At 40.0% G+C, this 19751-nt stretch overlaps 1 protein-coding gene across 5 annotated transcripts in view; it reads left to right on the plus strand.

Moving 5' to 3' along the window:
- The first annotated feature begins 3224 nt into the window (after positions 1-3224).
- The window catches only part of LOC105483539 (mitochondrial ribosomal protein S28), a 121090-nt gene continuing 104563 nt past the window's right edge, over positions 3225-19751 (plus strand). For 4 of the 5 annotated variants that reach the window (XR_011606936.1, XR_011606937.1, XM_071068069.1 and 1 more), the window contains exon 1: positions 3226-3469. Coding sequence is in view for 3 of the 5 variants with exons in the window: in XM_071068069.1 (XP_070924170.1) it covers positions 3260-3469 (210 nt within the window). In the remaining 2 variants the exon portion in view is untranslated. Of the gene's footprint in view, positions 3470-19751 lie in introns of all 5 variants that reach the window. The other variant, XM_011744420.3, reaches the window with a different exon arrangement.

The following is a 19751-nucleotide window of genomic DNA, read 5'->3' on the forward strand; positions in this document are numbered from 1 at the left end:
CAGACTGCAGAAGAGAAGAGTGGTGACCCTTCTGGGGACCCAGACCTTGGGATTCCCCGAGCTAGAGAATGCTATAACATTATAGCCTTCTTGCCTTTCACTGGCACCAGACAGCTGCCCCACATGACAGGAGGCAGCAGCAGAGCCAGGCCAACTGAGGAGCCATGGGCTGGAGTGGGGTGGTGGGACTGAAAGAGCTGTAACATAAACAAACTGAAATAACCCCCCCTTCCCCCACCATCAGTCACCACACTGCAGGCAACAAGAAGAGCGGGAGCCCACACCTCGTGGCTCCTCAAGCCAGGGCTGTGACATGCTCTAACACCCTCTTTGGGACTCGGAGGTTCCTGGCAACTCCGAGCTTTTGGGTTTTACCACGTTTCCCTTGCCCAGACACTGGTGCCTGCAGCAGAAGCTGGTTGTGGTCCATCTGGTCCAGCTGCAGCCTTGCACAGAGCCGGTGCCTGTAGCTGCTTACCCTGCTGTAGCAGCCAGTGTGCCTGGCTAGGTGCAGTGGCTGGAACCTGCACTCACTTGGTCACACACCCCTCACCAGCCCATGCCTGGCTTGCCCTTGGCAGGTATGGGATCCGGGCCAGCAGCACAAGATGAACGCAGCCTGCCAGGCAGAGTGGGCAGAATAAGCCCAGCAAACACGAGCAAAACTCCAGCAGAGGTGCTGCAGGCCATGGAAGTTTCCAGCTGGCGAAGCGACATCCTAAGAACCCTGTGACACTATCCTTCTAGGTTTGCACACATGGTTGAGGCATGAATTTCTAATAAACTCATGGTCACCTCCACCTAGCCATCAATAGCTACTATTCATTAAGTGCCCAGGCATTTTACACTCATCACCTTTAACTCTTTACTCAAGCATGTGGCAATGTCACCATTTTATAGATAAGACCATAGCCAGTAGCTATAAAGTATTAGGCTTGAACTTAGCAGTAGACTACAACTATTTTCTGTTCACTTTCCTTGGCTGTTTTGAGATGGAGTCTCACTGTGTTGCCCAGGCTGGCCCTATACTTCTGGACTCAAGTGATGTTCCTGCCTCAGCTTCCTGAGCAGCTGAGACTAAAGGTGTGCAGTGCTGCCTAGCTAGGCCTGTATATTTAATAAAGTAAGGAGTGGTTAGAGCAGGATCAGAATCCTTAAGATGCCATATGTCAAAACATCACTATTACAGAGGATGCTACTCTTGGCACTTGTATAGGCAAGGAGAAAGTGTGCAGACATTCCCCTGTTGACTTGCTCAGTTCTTTACAGTCCCTCTCATTTGATGCTTCTGATCCTCTACCAAAGACAGAACTAAAGCCAAATTTGAAGTCATTTGATGCAAACTTAAGTTTTTTTTGTTTTTTTTTTTTTCTGTCACCCAGGCTGGAGAGCAGTGGTGTGATCTTGGCTCACTGCAACCTCCACCTCCTGGGTTCAAGTGATTCTCCTGCCTCAGCCTCCCGAGTAGATGGGATTACAGCCATGCGTCACCACGCCCAGCTAATTTTTGTATTTTCAGTAGAGACGGGGTTTCACCATGCTGACCAGGCTGATCTCGAACTCCTGACCTCCGGTCATCTGCCCTCCTTTGCCTCCCAAAATGCAGGGATTACAGGTGTGAGCCACCATGCCCAGCGTGTGTTAGAGACTTGAGTTTTGCACTTTTCGCCCATGCTGGAGTGTGGTGGCAGGAACATAGCTCACTGCAGCCTCAAACTCCTGGGCTCAAGTGATCCTCCTCCATCAGCCTCCCTAGTAGCTGGGACTACAGGCATGCACCACTGCCCCAGGCTAATTTTTCTATTTTTTGGTAGAGACCGGTTCTTGCTATGGCCTAGGCTGGTCTCGGACTCCTAACCTCAAGCAGTCCTCCCTCCTCAGCTTCACAAAGTGCTGGGATTACAAGTGTGAGCCACCCTGCCAAGTCAGACTGAGGGTTCTTGAAGGCTACTGGCCATGCTTTTTACAATTTACCACACTCTCTCTGAAAAAAAGTGGAAGTAGCACCATCCGTAGAAAATAATTCTAAACTGTTTTAGGCAAGAGTCCATTAATAGTCTTGGGAGATAAACAGTTTTAAGTGCCAAGAGGGAGAACTCACCTGGAGAATTTATTGTAGGCCCCTTAATGAATTTGTAAGGACTACCATATAGATAGCTAGTAATAATTTTATGTGATTCATACAATTGTGCACCATTCTGAGATCAGTGTACTTCGTGTTCTTACGCTATCTATACCATTAGCATCAGAAAAGCTTAAAATCCATAGTCAAGGCATTCTTAAAATAGGGTCTGTGATCATAAAAATAAGTACTTGCAAATGAACCGGAAAGGTGTGTGCCACCAAAATAAAACTAACTGTGGATTAAACTGCTGGGTCAAAGATAGACGGACAGCTAATTAATGAACACTTCCTCAAGAATGATGTTAGGCTCAGTTTTGAACAGGGTGCGTAAATTTTGGGAATTAACACTGCGGGAGAAAAGGGAAAAAATCCAGAGTGAGGATGGGGGGCCTATGGTGGTGCAATACTTAGGGATATTCCAAAACTTCTGAACTCCTAAGTTAGATAACAGGTATCTGGAGGTGTCAAAACGTTTCAGGAAAACTACTGTTTTCGTAGCGTGAGTGGACCGGCCGCAGAAGTGGCAAAGGACAAACTTGGATGCAGGGTTTTGCAAATGTTGAGTGAGCCCTAATCTGTGACCGGTGCTAGGGACCCTACAGCAAAGTTCCTCCTTTCAAAGTTTAAAAAGTTGGGAGTAGACACTAAATATTAAATATTTAATATTAATATGTGCATATTAGAAAGTGCTACATGGTACTAAGAAAAACACAGGTGCCAGAGAGTCTGCATTTGGGCTTCCACTTCTAAATAGGGTAATCAAGGAGACCCTCATATTTGAGTGAAGACCCCAAACTCGAGTGCTGGCGGCCTTGTAGGGGGGACCGCCGGGCGGGAGAACGAAGGTCACGTTAGCCGAATTTACAGTACAATGTGGACCAACGGATGCCCAGGAAGGCGAAATTCCTGAAACTTAAACGTACTTCTAACGCAAAACTTACCGGGCCCCTTTCCAACTATTTAGCCCACCAATTTTAGCTCAAGTCTTTCCCGCTCCACGCCACTCCCAGATGAAAGGCAGGCCCCACCCCGTTGGTCTTCAGCGCTCTATGGCCGGTGGGCGGACCTCTTATCGCTCCGCCCCATGACCCGCGCGATTGCGGCGGGGAGGTCAAAGGTCAGAGGTAAAGAAGTCATGGCGGCGCTGTGTCGGACCCGTGCTGTGGCAGCCGAGAGCCATTTTCTGCGAGTGTTTCTCTTCTCCAGGCCTTTTCGGGGCGTAGGCACTGAGGGTGGATCCGACAGTGGGAGTTCCACTGCCACGGAGCCTAAGACGCGCCTAGGCGGTTTCGCGAGCGCGTTGGAGCGGCAGTCGGAGCTTCTGCAGAAGGTGGAGCCCAGGCGGGTGAGAGGGAGTCGCGGGAACTACGCCAACGACGCGGTGGGCGAGGCCTGGAGTAGGGGCGGAGCCTGGCGTAGGAAGGGGAGCCGAGGGCCAAGGCCCGGTTTTCCGGAGTTGCGGTGGATTGTGGCTCAGTCCTCGGCCCCTAGAATCCATGCTTGGTGTTTTACTTCCTTTCGTTGTCCTTTTGTGTGGCATTTGCGTACTAGACCGGGTTCTGTCCACACTGCGCGTGTTTTGCTGGGGTTGAATGCTGGTGGGAGGGTAACCAGCGGGGAGCCCTGCTAGGTAGGCGATCTAGGGCGATTTCTGGGACGCTGAGGAGAATGGGACTCACACGGAGAGGCTGTGCTCTGCTGGGTCTTGTTCTAAACAGTACCTCTAGCATGGAGCTTGCTGTCTGGATAAACATCTGTTAATTTAATGACTGGGTGATGAATCACTTTCTGAACTTGGGCAAGTGATTGAACTTGTCAGCGCTTCACCTCTCTTTTGTAAATGTCTTCTTTTTTAAAAAAGTAAAATCTCCATTTGTCTCAGCCAGTACTTTTGTAAAATACCATAAAGTTATAGATAAATGAAATGGAAGAAATAAAATTACAAGCCTAAGTTTTTAATAATTAAACTCAGCAGACATGAAATTGGATTATGTGCAAATAAACCCAATTTCTGTATTTTTCTTCCTGGGAAGTAGTACCAAACAGTTTACAAGACTGGCAGTGTCCTGGGTTATAGGGTCATTTTAGTAGCAATTACTGATGTCAAAATTTTTCTGAAATCCAAGGACTAGAAGAAGCCTGGTATATTAGTTTATTTTTTTCTGTTGTAACAAATTACTACAAATTGAGTGGCATAAAACACCAGAACTGTGGTGTTCTTAGGGCTGTGAGAAGTCAGATGGGGTCGCACTGATCTAAAATCAAGGTGTTGGTGATGTTGTGTCCTTTTCTGTAGTTTCTGGGCGAATCTCTTCCTTGCCTGTTAACGTCTCCTCTACCTCTGTCTTCTACTTTTTTGTTTTTTGGGTTGTTTTGTTGGTTTTTGAGACAGAGTCTCGCTCTGTCACCTACGCTGGAGTGTGGTGTCATGATCTCAGCTCACCGAAGACTAAACCCCCTGGGCTCAAGTGATCCTCCTGCTTCATAGCTGGGACTACAGGTGTGCACCACCACTCCCGGCTAATTTTTGCATTTTTTTTTTTTTTTTTTTTTGTAGAGATGGGGTTTTGCCATGTTGCCCAGGCTGGTCTTGAATTCCTGGGCTCAAGTGATCCTCCTTCCTTGGCCTCCCAAAGTGCTGGGATTACAGATATGAGCCACCTGGCCTGGCGCCCCCCCTCTTCTCCGCCTGCCATCTTCTACTTTTGAGATCACTGTGATTAGGTTGGCCTCCCCAGATAATCCAAAGTAATCTATTTTAAGATCAGCTGATTAGCAATCTTAATTCACCTGCAAAGTTAATTCTCCTTTGCCACGGAAGGTAACATATTCACAAATTCTAGAGATTAGGATGTGGATGTCTTTGTAGGAGGAGGGGGCATTATTCTTTCTACCATAGATGGAAAAGTCATAAAATACTAGCAGAATAGCGATGACTGACCTGAAGCCACCTAAGGGATGGATTTTAGATCTATCCTTAAGGTAAGGCCATAAGAGTTAAGTGCAGTAAGGTTGAAAACAAAGTTAAGTGCTCCCTTCCAAATATTTGTATAGGAAAGGAATTTTTCTATTTCTTACCTAACATTTCTCACTCACACTTCACTCCCATTCACACCACATTCTAAGCCCCTTCGGAAACCCCCATAAAATAATTCTTAATTGCTGAGTTAATTGTGGTAAGAGTGAAAATTGTAGCATCACATGTGTAGTCAGTTAAGTGTTTGATACTCAAAATGTAATGTTTGTTTAATGAAGGAAACAACCAAGGTGTTTTAGAGTCCCCAGAATTCCTATTCCTTTTCCTTTCCTTTCCTTTCTAAGGCAGTTCAGTTTTTCCAGGAGGAGGCTGGGGTGTTTCCTGGCAGTCCCAGCACATCCGTTAGATTTTTCTCAGTCCAGCTCAGGCTCAGCAAGATCCCTGCGTGGTTGTTCTCCGTTTAACACAGTTTAGAAAACATAATTCTGCTAGATAATGGGTAAAGGTGTTTGGTTTTGATGTACAGTTCACCAGTTTCTTATTCACAAGTCTTTGACATCTTGATTTAATGGAAATAAAATTCCCCGGGGAGGAGGATATCAGGAGGCTGTGTTGTAGTCTCCATTCAGCAAGTTCCTAGCTTTGAAGCATTTCAAGTTACATGGACCCCTTTACTGCTTCTTTGTTGTTGTTGTTTTCTGATACGGAGTCTCGCTCTGTCTCCCAGGCTGGAGTGCAGTGGTGCGATCTTGGCTCACTGCAAGCTCTGCCTCCCAGGTTCATGCCATTTACCTGGCTCAGCCTCCCGAGTAGCTGGGACTACAGGCGCCTGCCACTACACCCGGCTAATTTTTTTTTTTTTTCGTGTTTTTAGTAGAGACGGGGTTTCACCTTATTCGCCAGGATGGTCTCGATCTCCTGACCTTGTGATCCACCTGCCTTGGCCTCCCAAAGTGCTGAGATTACAGGCGTGAGCTGCCGCGCCTGGCCTACTGCTTCTTAATTGATACCACTGACTTCAGTTGCCCTCTTGTTCAGGTCATTACACACACCGTGGACCAAAGTTATCTTCCTAAAGTTGGGCTCTATTGCTCTCCTTGAGAATCTTCTAAATCTCCATTCACACTGCCTGCAAAATTAAATATACAATGGTACATCTCTCTACTATGGCTTTAGAGGCCTACCGCCATTCAAGACCCTGCTTAGGCTCAGTTCAGGCTGCCAGGTTCTGCCATCTTTCAACTGAGTGACTTTGGGCAACTTACTTAGCCTATCTACGTTTGCTGTCTTATCTCAAAGTGGAGATAATGCTCCAACTGGAGTTACTGGGAAGTTTATGTGAAATAATACATTTAACGTGCTTTCAGTACGTTGACTGGTACAGAGTAAGCTTTATTCAGTGCATTTTAGCTTTTATGTGGCCCCAGCCATTTCTTCTCCAGCCTTCTGCCTTCCTGAGAATAGTTTCACAGAGGTGTTTCCACAGTTGCACAGTTCTTTGAAGTCCCATTGTTTTCTTAAACAATAATAAACTTTGATTTATCAAACCATGTAGATTCATCTCTTGTAACAGATGTACTGCTCTGGTGGGGGATGTTGATAGTGGGGGAAGCTATGCGTGTGTCAGCACAGGAGGGGTATGGGGATGTGTCTATACTGTACTCTCAATTTTCCTGTAAACCTAAAGTGCTCTAAAAAAATAAATTTTTTTGTTAGTGAATGAATATAAAATGCTATTTAAAAACATAAGGCGGTATATGCTCTAACTAGAGGTTGAGCTGTGTCATTCAAGGAGACAATAAAATCAAGTTTTTTTCGTGGCAAAAAGCCCAAAGCCAAACAAAAATATAAACACCAGAAAACAACCATGCACATGCCATTCTATTTAATCCCAAATGTAAGGACATTCGTCATCACTAATATGTTAACTTGCGGTGCCAAAGTAACACGCGACACATCAGAATAAAATTTTTTCTAAGTTTTCCCAGTAGAATATGTTTCAGGAGGTCAGATACCTTGTCTTTCTTATTCTGTTGTATTCCCAGTGCCTAGCACAGTCCTTGACCCATAGTGGGCATTCGGTAAATATTTGCCAAATGTGTGAATGAATGAATAGTACATGTAGTGCACATTTGAACTTCAGTTACACCTGGCCTGTCTTTGAATTGTAATATGTGTGACTGTTCACAAACAATTGTACAAGAATAGTATAGCCTTGAGCATGTCAGTTGAATGTGCCTATCCAGAATAATTGAGTAAAAATAATTTTAAGAGTAGTAAGAAATTGAAAATACCTCATTAGTTTTAGTTTTAGTGTTTATTGGAAGTTTTCAATGTTTTTCTAACATATTTATGGTAAGGAATTTGAGGAGTTGTTGGGTGTTGATAGGAATTCAACTTGTGAAAAAACTAACTTTACCTCTTTTGAAGTTACTGGACCTATTTAATTGAAGAGTTTCCTGAGATTACAAGATGAATAAATGCCAATTGTGTATTCAGGATTTTTGAAAAATATTGTTTACAAATTTTATAAAAGTAATATTTGGTTACTTTAGAAAGAAATTTTAAATAGCCCTGAAAGTTATTTTAGAATTATTTAGAAAGAAATTTTAAATAGCCCTGAAGGTTATTATGTGAAATGTAAAAGTCCCTTTTTCTTACTTTCTCAAGGCTGGAGAGTGTATTTTTTACGCCTAGCTACAGAGTTTTATATTACACACATATAAGTATAAGCTAAGTATTACTATATATTTAAAAACATTAATTGGTTCATAGTATGAATACCGTTTTAAACTATATTACAGTTAAAGAGTGTAAATTCTGCAGTGATGCAATCTTGGTTTAAATCCTGGTTCCTTTACCATTTACTAGCTGTGTTGCCTTGGAAAATTACTTAGTATCTGTATATCTCCTTTTCCCCCTATGTCATGAGATTTTTATGAGATTAAATGAATTCACTATTTAAAACACTTAACACAAGTGCCTGATACTTAATAAGCACTTAGTATGTTTTAGTTGCTGCTGCTGAAAATTGCAGTTTTTACCTAAGACTATTTTTCCTTATCATTACATAATATTTGCTTGGTACTCCATGGTGTGGATGTAGCATAATTTATTTAAGCAGGAAAGCCTTCATTATTGAACTTTTAGGTTGTTTCTGTTTGTTTTTGTTTTCTGACACGGTGTTACAGTGAACATTTGCATTTTTTGCATACTTATGAGAGTGTATTTGTAGGCTATATGTTGGGTAAAAGTGTACACACAATTTGAGTTATAGTCTGTTTGTACTGAACTCCCACTTACAGTACATGACAATGTCTGTTTCCTCAGCCCCTTATCTACACATGGGGTGTAATAGGTGGATTTTCTTGATATTCGACAATTAAAATACAGAAATTGGGAACTGGGATTATCATCCTTCATTCCTGATTTCAGTTTTTGATTTTTATCATTATAACTTCATGTTGACAATTTTTGACTTTATAATAAGTGCTGTCAATTTGAACTCATAAAATGCACTTAAAATAACAAAATACTACATTTGCACTGTATATATTGGGATTGTATGTAAGATTTCATTTGTAAAATGGTTTCTGCTTAAAATATTCTTTTTGAAGTTGAATTTTGCAGTTCTCTAAACAAATCATTATTTCTGTACCCTTTATCCTGGAATTAGCTTCCCTGTCTGCAAATTCTGTTGTAAAAATCTCCTCTCTTAGACCTTTGTGATCTCACCACAGATGAAACTGTTTTTGAATGTTCTGGAGTTTTGTGTTTTACTACCTTTATGGTATACCCACAGCTCTCATTATAGTAAAGTGATTTCCAAACCTGTTTTGTCCTGTTTTCTAGCTGTAGTTCCTGAAGAACAGGGGCCATTTTCAGTCCACCCTCTTGATCCTTTGCATAATGCTTTATACTTAAGTAGGGATCGAATGTATATTTGCTGATTTAAGTTGGAATGAAATTTAAACAGTTTGATGGCTGAATAATTACAAATGAAAAATAACATCTCAGATGGCCTATTATTAGACTTAAAAATATGTATATGATGAAAGTCCAAGTTGTACCTATTGATTTAGTTCTTATAGTGGTTAAAAGTGTAGACTTACTTATATGTGGACCTCAGAAATAAGTGACGTTCAGTAAGAGCCCATGCACATTATCCTTACAGAGAACTTTCCCCTGCAGCCAGGAATGTAATAAAGGGCAATGCATCATGAAGTTCTTATCCTATTACACACTGAGGTTACTAGTTAAAGGGAACCAAAGTTAAATGGCATTAAGTGTAATGCCACTGTCTGTATGGAGGTTGTAGGTTCCGTACTCATCCCATGCTCACTTACCTACTTTTCTTTTACTTTGCTTCATTAGCTTTAATATTGGTTTATGCATTGGTTTATGCATCTTCAACTAATTTTGTTTTGTTTTTAGAGTAGCAACCAGATCTTTTTTTTTTTTTTTTTCAGACAGGGTCTTGCTCTGTTGCTGAGGCTAGGGTACAGTGGTGCAAACTTGGCGCACTGCAACCTCTTTCCCCCGGCTCAGGTGATTCTCCCACCTCAGCCTCCTGAGAAGCTGGAACCATAGGTGTGCATCACCATGCCTGGCTGATTTTTGTTTTTTGTTGTAGAGATGGGGTTTTGCCATATTGTCCAGGCTCCTGTCACACTTCTGGGTGCAAGCAATTTGTCTGCCCTTGCCTCCCAAAATGCTGGCATTACAGGTGTGAGCTACCACACCCGGCCGTCCCATTCATTTTTATAACCATTTAAGTCAGGTACCATTTTCCCTCCATTTTTAAAACCTTAATCCTTCTTATGTCACTTAGACAATATAAATTTGTAGAATCTGTTGAGACCATTGGGAGCTGTGCTATGGCATATAACTCATCTCATAGCCACAAGGTGGCAATAGTTGAGCAAAGAATTGGTTTTTCTGCTTTGTGACTCTTACTCCTTCTTAGCAGTAGAGGGTGGCATGCCACTTTTCAGAACGTTGGAAAAAATGTTTTTCAGAGAGTTTTGGGGCCGCACAGTAAAAATTTTACTCAAATTTTGAATTTATTTAAAATACTGATGTTACATGACAGTTTATAGTTTTACCTTATTTTAGCAATATACTAGATTTCATGCAAATATTTTTAAATGTAATTTTTTACTTTTTTGTGAATATTTTTATTAGTATTTTTTATTTCAGAATACTGGAATATTCCAGAAGACAGAATATTTAAAATCAGATGTCCAATCCTTTCAGAATACTGGAAAAATGAAAATATATAGATTTAAGCCGGGCGCGGTGGCTCAAGCCTGTAATCCCAGCACTTTGGGAGGCCGAGACGGGCGGATCACGAGGTCAGGAGATCGAGACCATCTGGCTAACATGGTGAAACCCCGTCTCTACTAAAAAATACAAAAAACTAGCCGGGTGAGGTGGCGGGCGCCTGTAGTCCCAGCTACTCAGGAGGCTGAGGCAGGAGAATGGCGGGAACCCGGGAGGCGGAGCTTGCAGTGAGCTGAGATCTGGCCACAGCACTCCAGCCTGGGTGACAGAGCGAGACTCCGTCTCAAAAAAAAAAAAAAAAAAAAAGAAAATATATAGATTTAAAGGGCTTATTTCATAGTAAAATTATATAGTTTTACTTAACCCTTTGTTTTCTTACCAGTTTTACTGACAACTTTAAAAATTATACCAGTGTTTTAAAAACTATTTGATATGTAAAGGAATGATAGAAAATGTTTCTGGTTTTAACTGTGGTGCCAACCTGTTTTTACATTATAGAATTCTAGGAGAATTACCTCTGAGTAATAAAAATCTTTTGAAATGTTGTATGTCTCACATTTTTGAAGCATGTTTAGAGGAAATGACCAGTTAATATAAAAACAATGAAATAGTGAAGAAGTAGATAGAATTATCTGGGGAAAGTAGGTTTTTGTTAACACCTGTAACATGCTTATAAGCAGTACTATACATTTCCTAAAAGAAAAGATGTATATGTTCTGTATGTATTTTGTTTTTGTGTGGTCATATGATCTGATCATACCCAATTGGACTCATGACTTCCCAAGCCAACCTTAGTTTTTTCACTATTTGGAGATCGTAACTCTCATTTTTACTCAGAAATTTCACTTCCATCTTTTAATGTGTCTAAGTTTGCTTCTAAGGCTGCTCTTAAATTGTTCTCTTTTGATCACATTAATTTTTATAACCTGATTATGGCCCTTAAGTTTTTATCTGTTGGCATTAAATAACAGGAAATAAGAGCAATTAAGCACATTCAAGTGGAGCCTGGTTTGTTGGGATTTGGGAATAAAACTAAATAGTCTTGATTCTGTTTGGGTTTTGCCTACCTTTTTAAAGCTTTGGGGATTCCATTGTTGACAACTGCCAGGAAATGAATGGTGGACTCAGTCTAGGAGTTGGCAACTGAACAAGCTGCCTGACCTCTGGCCAGCTACCCAAATTGAGATGATTGGGTTCTCTCAAGGGAGATAAATGCACACTGAGAACTGGGTGTCACTGGGACACAGAGTATTTATCCCAAAGAAATGAAATGTTCATAGCAGCTTTATTTGTAATAGCCCAAAACTGAAAGCAGCCTGGATGTCCTTCAACCGTTGAGTGGTTAAACAAACTGTGGTATATCCTTACCGTGGAATACTACTTAGCAGTAAAAAGTAATGAGTGATTGATACACAAAATAATTTGAATGACTCAAGGGAATTATGCTGAGTGGAAAAAAAAAGCCAGTCCCAAAAAGTTACATATGGTATGATTTCATTTATATGACATTTTTGAAATGACAGAATTATAGAGATGGAGAACAGATCAGTGCTTACTAAGAGGTAGAAAGGAGGGAGGTAGAAGGGATATGTGGAGTTACAAAAGGACAACATAAGGAATCCTTGTGGTGATGGACTTGTTCTGCATTTTGACTGTGATGGCCAGTACAGAACCTTTACATATAATAAAATCGCATTGATGATTACATATACACCTGGTGAAATCTGAATATTGGTGGATTGTGTCAATGTCAATTTCCTAGTTGTGATATCATACTGTAGTCTTCTAAAATGTTACCATTGGGAGCACTGGGTAAGGGTACAGGGGCTCTTTCTATATTCTTGGTTACAACTGCATGTGAATCTACAATGATTTTTAAATAGAAAGCTAATTTTTTTTAAAGGGAGCATTTCACTGGTCTGTTGGGCCCAGCACTGGTGAGACCACTGAATTCCATAAACATGAGACGATTATCCCACATTATTTCCTGTAAGGTAATTTTTTGTTGTTAGAAGTAATGCAGTGTAGAATACCAGAAAAATCCAAGAATAGTTAGAAGTAAAGTTCCACATGCGTATGTGCATACCTTAGCCTTTAGTTAGACAACTTCTGTCTTACTAGAAATCTTAAAAGCATCCCTTGGTCCCAGTCTATGCATCTGTCAGCATCTGGCTCACAGCTCTACTCAGAAAATGAGAGACTGACTATCCAGTCTCCTTTTGTAACTATTTGTCCCTATCTAGCATAATGATTCTCCTGCTCCCACGATATACCACTATTACAGAGATTTCTAAACTTTTTTGATCATGTCCCTTCATTAATAAATTTTTGAGCACATGTTCCAGTATTTACTTAAAAAATACATTTGTGACTGGGTGTAGTGGCTCACCCCTGTAATCCCAGCACTTTGGGAGGCCGCGGTGGGTGAATCATGAGGTCAAGAGATCAAGACCATCCTGACTAACATGGTGAAACCCCGTCTCTACTAAAAATACAAAAATTAGCCAGGCATGGTGGCTTACGCCTGTAATCCCAGCTACTTGGGAGGCTGAGGTAGGAGAATCGCTTGAACCCAGGAGGTGGAGGTTGCAGTGAGCCAAGATTGCGCCACTGAACTCCAGTCTGGTGACAGAGTGAGACCCCATCTGAAAAAAATAAAGCAGTATGTGTGCATGTGTGTACTTATATATATATATATATATATATAAAAAATATATATATGTACTGTAGTTTTCTTTATTATGTACACTTTAAAGCATTCACACATAAATATATTTTGAGGGTGAAGAAAAAAAAAATAGAAATTCCAGTGTTTTCTTCTTTTGTCCTATGGGTTATAAGAGAGATTACTATTCTTTCTTGCAACCTGACCTTTTTCCTTCAGGCCTGGTCTGTAAATATGTATCGTTGGAACATATTTGGACACAGGAAAAAAAAATTTCCTGTGTCTTTTTATGAACAATCTCCCCTTTAACCTTCTCTACAAGTACTTCTTGCGTGCTTTCTTGGTTTCCCTTGATAACACTGCTTCCCTTCTGGTCTTCCCTAGTATAGATTGCAATGGGTCTCAAGACTAGGAGAAGAAAATGACTCATCTTTGTTCTCGTTTCTCAGTACCATTTCATACTACTGTTCTATCAGAAATACTTTTAAAAGGCTCCTTGATAGAAATCTTTTCGATTCTTTCAATTTTTCAACAGCATCTGGCTCACAGCTTTTCTCTTTTCTTCACACTTACCATCTTCATTGACCAGCGTTTATATTTGTAAACCAAAAATAAAATTCTAAAGCCCCTCAGCCATTTGAATGGACCCTCCTGTCAGCCAAGGGCATTCCAAAGTTAACCTGAAAAACTAGTTCAGGCCATGATGGGAAGGGGGAGCCAGACATGCCTCGTTATACCTCCCTCTTTTCAGAATTAGTGATAGAAATGACTCTTTAGTAAGAAAATTTACAATCTGTTTTTTCTGAGGCCTGCTACCTGGAGGCTTCATCTGCATGATAAAACCATGGTCTCCACAATGGCTTATGGTCACCCAGACATTCCTTTCTATTGATAATAACTCTTTCAACCAATTGCCAATCAGAAAATCTTTAAATCTACCTATGACCTGGAAGCCACCCTCGCAACCTGCTTCTAGTTCTCCTGCCTCTCTGGACTGAGCTAGTATAACCAATGTACATCTTACATGTATTGATTGATGTCTCATGTCTCCCTAAAATGTATAAAACCAAGCTATGCCTTGCTTCCTTGGGCATGTGTCTCAGGACCTCCTGAGGCTGTGTCATGGGCGTGTCCTTAACCTTGGCAAAATAAACTTTCCAAATTGATTTAGACCTGTTTCATACTCTTGGTTTACACATTAATGACTACGAATACTTTGGCCACATAGTTTTTTGTATATTAACTTTATATTGTGTAACCTTGCTGTAATTACTTATTCCAGGAGGTATTTTTCTTGTTGATTCTTTTTGATTTTTTACATGGATCATCATGCTATCCATAATAAAGCACAGTTTTATTTCTTCCTTCCCAATTTGTATACTTTTATTTTTTCTTCTTTTCTTATTGCATTAGCTAGGACTTCTAGTACAATGTTGAAAAGCAGTGATGAGAGGGGACATCCTTGCCTTCTTCCTGTGCTTAGTAGGAAAAGTTTCAAGTTTCTTACCATTACATATGTAGGTTTTTTGTAGATACTCTTTATGAAGTTGAAGCTTTCCTCTAGTTTTCTGAGAGTTACTATTATGAATGGGTATTGGATTTTGTCAAATGCTTTTCCATTTGACAAAATGAAATATGACCATGTGATTTTTCTTCTTTAGCCAATTGATGTGATGGATTACATTTTTTTCCTATTTTTAATTTTTGTGGGTACATAGTAGGTGTACATACTTAGGGGGCACACGAGATACTTTGATACAGGCATTATAACATGTAATAATCACATCATAGTAAATAGAGTATCCATTCCCTCAAGCATTTATTCCTTGTGTTACAATCAAATTATACTCTTTTAGTTATTTTTAAATATACAATTAAATAATTATTGCTTATCACCCTGTTGTGCTTGCAAACACTAGGTCTTATTCTTTCTAACTACTTTTTGTACCCATTAACCATCCCCACCCCCTTGTATACTGTAAGTATACTATAGCACATATAAGGGAGTGGGGATGGTTAATAGGTACAAATCCCCAGTACTCTTCCCAGCCTCTGGGTAACCGTCCTTCTACTCTCTGTCTCCATGAGTTCAATTGTTTTAATTTTTAACTCACACGAATAAGAACATGTGAAGTTTGTCTGTCTGTGCCTGGCTTATTTCATGTAACGTAATGACCTCTGGTTCTATCCATGTTGTTACAAGGGACTTTTTTTTCTTGTTTGGGACTGAATGGTAGTACTGCATTGTGTATATGTGCCACATTTTCTTTATCCATTCATCTGTTGTTGGGCACTTAGGTTGTTTTCAAATTTTGGCTGTTGTGAACAGTGCTACTGCAAACATGGGAAGTGTCTCTTCAGTATACTGATTTCCTTTCTTTAGGGTATAAAACCAGCAGTGGGATTGCTGGATCACATGGTGGCTCTATTTTTAGTTTTGTTTTTTGTTTTTTGTGGAACCTCCAAACTGTTCTTCAGAGTGGTTGTACTAATTTACATTCCCACTGACAATATATGATGGTTCCCTTTTCTCCACATCCTCGTCAGCATTATTACTGCTGGTCTTTTGGATAAAAGCCATTTTTAACTGGGGTGAGATGATATCTCATTGTAGGTTTGATTTACATTTCTCTGATGATCAGTGATGTTGAGCACTTTTTCATATGCCTGTTTGCCATTTGTATGTCTTCTTTTGAGAAATGTCCATTCAGATTATTTGCCTTTTTTTTTTTTTTTTTTGAGACAGAGTCTTGCTCTGTCTCCCAGGCTGGAGTGCAGTAGCGCGATCTCGGCTCACTGCAGGCTCCGCCTCCCGGGTTCTCACCATTCTCCCGCCTCAGCCTCCCCAGTAGCTGGGACTACAGGCGCCTGCCACCATTCCCGGCTAATTTTGTTTTTGTATTTTTAGTAGAGATGGGATTTCACCATGTTAGCCAGGATGGTCTTGATCTCCTGACCTCATGATCCGCCCGCCTTGGCCTCCCAAAGTGGTGGGATTATAGGTGTGAGATTATTTGCCTATTTTAAAGTTGGATTATTGGAATTTTTTTCCTATAGAGTTGTTTGAGCTCCATATATATCCTGGTTATTAATCCTTTGTCTACATTTTGATTTTTGAATGTTAAACCTGGCATAAATCTCAGTCAGTTGTGGTATATAATTTTTATATGTTGTTGGATATGATTTGCTAATATTCTGTTGAGGATTTTTACATCTACATGCATGAGAAATATTGGTCTGTAGTTTTCTTTTCTTGTAATGTCTTTGTGTGGTTTTGATATTAAGATATTGCTGTCCTCATAGGATAAGTTCCACTCCTATCTTCTGAAAGAGATTGTAGATAATTGGTTTGATTTCTTCTTTAAATGTTTGGTAGAATTCACCAATGAACCTATGTGGACCTGGGACTTTCTGTTTTGGAAGTATATTAATTACTGATTTAATGTCTTTAATAGACAGGCCTATTCAGATTATCTGTCTCTCCTTACTTGATTTTTGGCAGACTTTATCTTTCAAGGAATTAATCCATTTAATCTAGGTTATCAAATCTGTGGGTATAGAGTTGTTTGTAGTATTTCTTTAACGTCCATGGGATATGTAGTGATGTCCTGTCTTTCATTTCCATTATTAGTAATTTGTGTCCTCTCTTTTTGTTTTTCTTAGCCTGGCTAGAAGCTTACCTCAAAGAACCAGCTTTTGCTTTCATTGATTCTGTTGATTTCCTGCTTTCAGTTTCATTGCTTTCTGTGCTAATTTTTATTTTAGGTAAATTGTGTTTTCATTTTCATTTAGTTCAAAGTATTTTACAATTTCTCTCGAGATTTCTTTGACTCGTGTTATTTAGAATTGTATTTGTTTACTCTCTAAGTATTTTGGGATTTTCGAGCTATCTTTCTATTCCTGATTTCTAATTAAATTCCATTGTGGTCTGAAAGCAGACATTGCATGATTTCTATTCCTTTAAATTTGTTGAGGTGTGTTTTATGGTCCAGAATGTGGTCTGTTTTGGTGACTGTTTCATGTGGCATGAGAAGAATATATATTCTGCTGTTGCTGGATGAAATTGTCTACAGATGTCCGTCATATCTAGTTGATTTACGATGTTGTTGAGTTCAGCTGTATCCTGACTGATTTTCTCCCTGCTGGATCTGTCCTTTTCTGATAGAAGGGCATTAAAGTCTCCAACTGTAATGATTCATCTATTTTTCCTGGCAGTTTTGTCAGTTTTTGCCTCATGGTTTTTGACTATTCTTAGGCATGTACACATTAAGGATTGTTACAACTTCTTCAGATAATTAACCCCTTTATTATTAGGAAATTGTTTAACATGAACAAACTGTTACTTGTTAGATCAATTAATAATTAAAAACTTAAAGTTTTAATTTTACCTTCACATATTCCTTCTCTGTGTTCTGCCTTTCTTTATGTAATGTAGGTCTGAGTTTTTGACTTTTATAATTTTCTTCCTTCTAAAGAATTTCTTTAAACATTTCTCGCAAGGCAGGTCTACTCGCAACCAATTCCCTCAATTTTTATTGGTCTGAGAAAGTCTTTAATTCTCCTTCATTTTTGAAGGATAACTTCTCAGGGTACAGAATTCTAGCTTGGTATCTTTTTTGTTTCCTCTTAACACTTTAGATATCTCACTGCACTGTTTTCTTGCTTGCAAGATTTATGAGGAGAAGCTGGATATAATTTTTATCTTTTCTCCTCTATAAGTAAGCTGTTTTCCCCCCAGGCTTCTTTTAGAATTTTTTCTTCATCTTTGATTTTTCTGTAGTTTGAAAATGATACTATATACCTAGATGTAGTGTTTTTGGTGTTTATTCTGGTTGATGTCCTCTGAGCTTCCTGGGTCTGTGGTTTGGTGTCCGTTATTAATTTGGAGGAAAGTCTTAGTCATTATTGTTTTAAATATTTATGCTGTATTTGTCTTTCCTCTCCTTCTGGAATTCCCATTAGTTTACACCTTTTGTAGTTGTCCCAAAGTTCTTGAATACTCTGTTGTACTTTTCCCTCAATCTGTTTTCTCTTTGCTTTTCAGTTTTGGCAGTTTTTATTGAGGTATCTTCAGGGTCACAGATTTTTTTCCTTGGCTGTGTCATCTACCTGTAAGCGCATCAAAGGCATTCTTCATTTTTGTTACAGGGCTTTCGATCTCTAGCATTTCTTTTTGATTCTTATTTAGAATTTCCATCTTTCTGCATACATTGCCTATGTGTTCTTACATCCTGTCTGTTTTATCCATTAGAGCCCTTAGTGTCTTAATCATAGTTGTATTAGATGCCTGGACTGATAATTTCAGTATCCCTTCTGTATCTGAGTCTGGTTCTGATGCTTGCTCTGTCTCTTCAAATTATGTTTTTTGCCTTTTTGTATATCTTGTAATTTCTTCTTGACATCAGGACATGATGTATTGGGTAAAAGGAATGGCTGTCAGTTGGCCTTCAGTAATGTGGTGATAGGGTATGTGGGGAGGGAGTGTTCTACAGTCTTATGAGTGCGTCTCAGTCTTCTTGTGAGCCTCTGCCTCCGGACTGTGAACTTCACATTTGCTTCTCAGTGTTTCCCTCTCTTTTGGTGGGACAAGATGACTACAGCCAGCTAGAGTTGGTTATCTCCCTTCCCCCAGGACACTTAGGCTCTGACAAAACCCCAGCAGTTTAGGCTCTGGTTGAAGAGTTTCTCTTGAGGACACACCTCATATGCATGATAGTTATATATATGCTTAATGTATATTAAAAAGACAACACATGTTTGATGAATAAATTGTTGAATAGGAGAGAGTGCTCTGATGTATTTCAAAATAGTTCTGTTCTCCACTGCTGTCTGAAATACAAAGGGATTTTTCTCCTGTATTCACTGTGAGAACCAGGTTGAGCTCCTGCAGATAAAACTCACAAAAGTGAGGGAGTCCCCAGTAACTGGGTCTCTCTGGAGTTTTTAACTTTCAGACTTGTCCACACTGAGCCTCCACCAATTCACCAGTTACAACTCGGTTTTCCCTACCTTGGCACCGGTTCCCACAGAGGTTTGTTCTTGGAGGCTGCTTCTTTTCAGTAGTTCTCTGTATTCACTTGTCTCTCCATGTTTGGGAACAGCAGTTTTCCCTGTGACCCCCACCTCTCCGATGGATCTAAGAAGAGCTGTTGATATTTCAGTCATGACAATCAAACACATCTCCAGACATTGCCAAATATCCCCTGGGGTGGGGATGCGGGGGGGCAAAATCATCCTGGTTGAGAAATACTAGATTAGTCAATAAAACTTGATGCTGGTGACTGAGTCTATAAGAAATTAATTTTAAAAAAAGCTAAAGTTTTTGACAGGGGGCTGTTTACCTTCAGGCAGTGTTTGAGTGCTTTACATATGGCTACATATTTATTCCTTACAACAATCTTGTAAAATAGATATAATTACAAACCCCGTTTTATAAGATGAGTGAACAGCAGCACAGAGATTCTGAGTGCATAGGCCTTTCCCCAGAGCTGGTAAGTGGTAGAGCCAAGGCTCGAGCCATGTGGCCAGACTTCACAGACTTCCTTTGGGAACCCTCGTATTCGAGTCATCACAAATTATTCATATGCTTGCTGCACAGCTGTCATTTGGATTCTTTTCTTTGCTGCTTCTATAGGTTATAGAAACAGTGTAAGTTACTGCTGCGTAACAAACCATCCCAAACTTGGCTCTCCTCTATAGAAT

Source organism: Macaca nemestrina, chromosome 8 (genome assembly GCF_043159975.1).
Source record: "Macaca nemestrina isolate mMacNem1 chromosome 8, mMacNem.hap1, whole genome shotgun sequence".
In the NCBI taxonomy this organism is placed as follows: domain Eukaryota; kingdom Metazoa; phylum Chordata; class Mammalia; order Primates; family Cercopithecidae; genus Macaca; species Macaca nemestrina.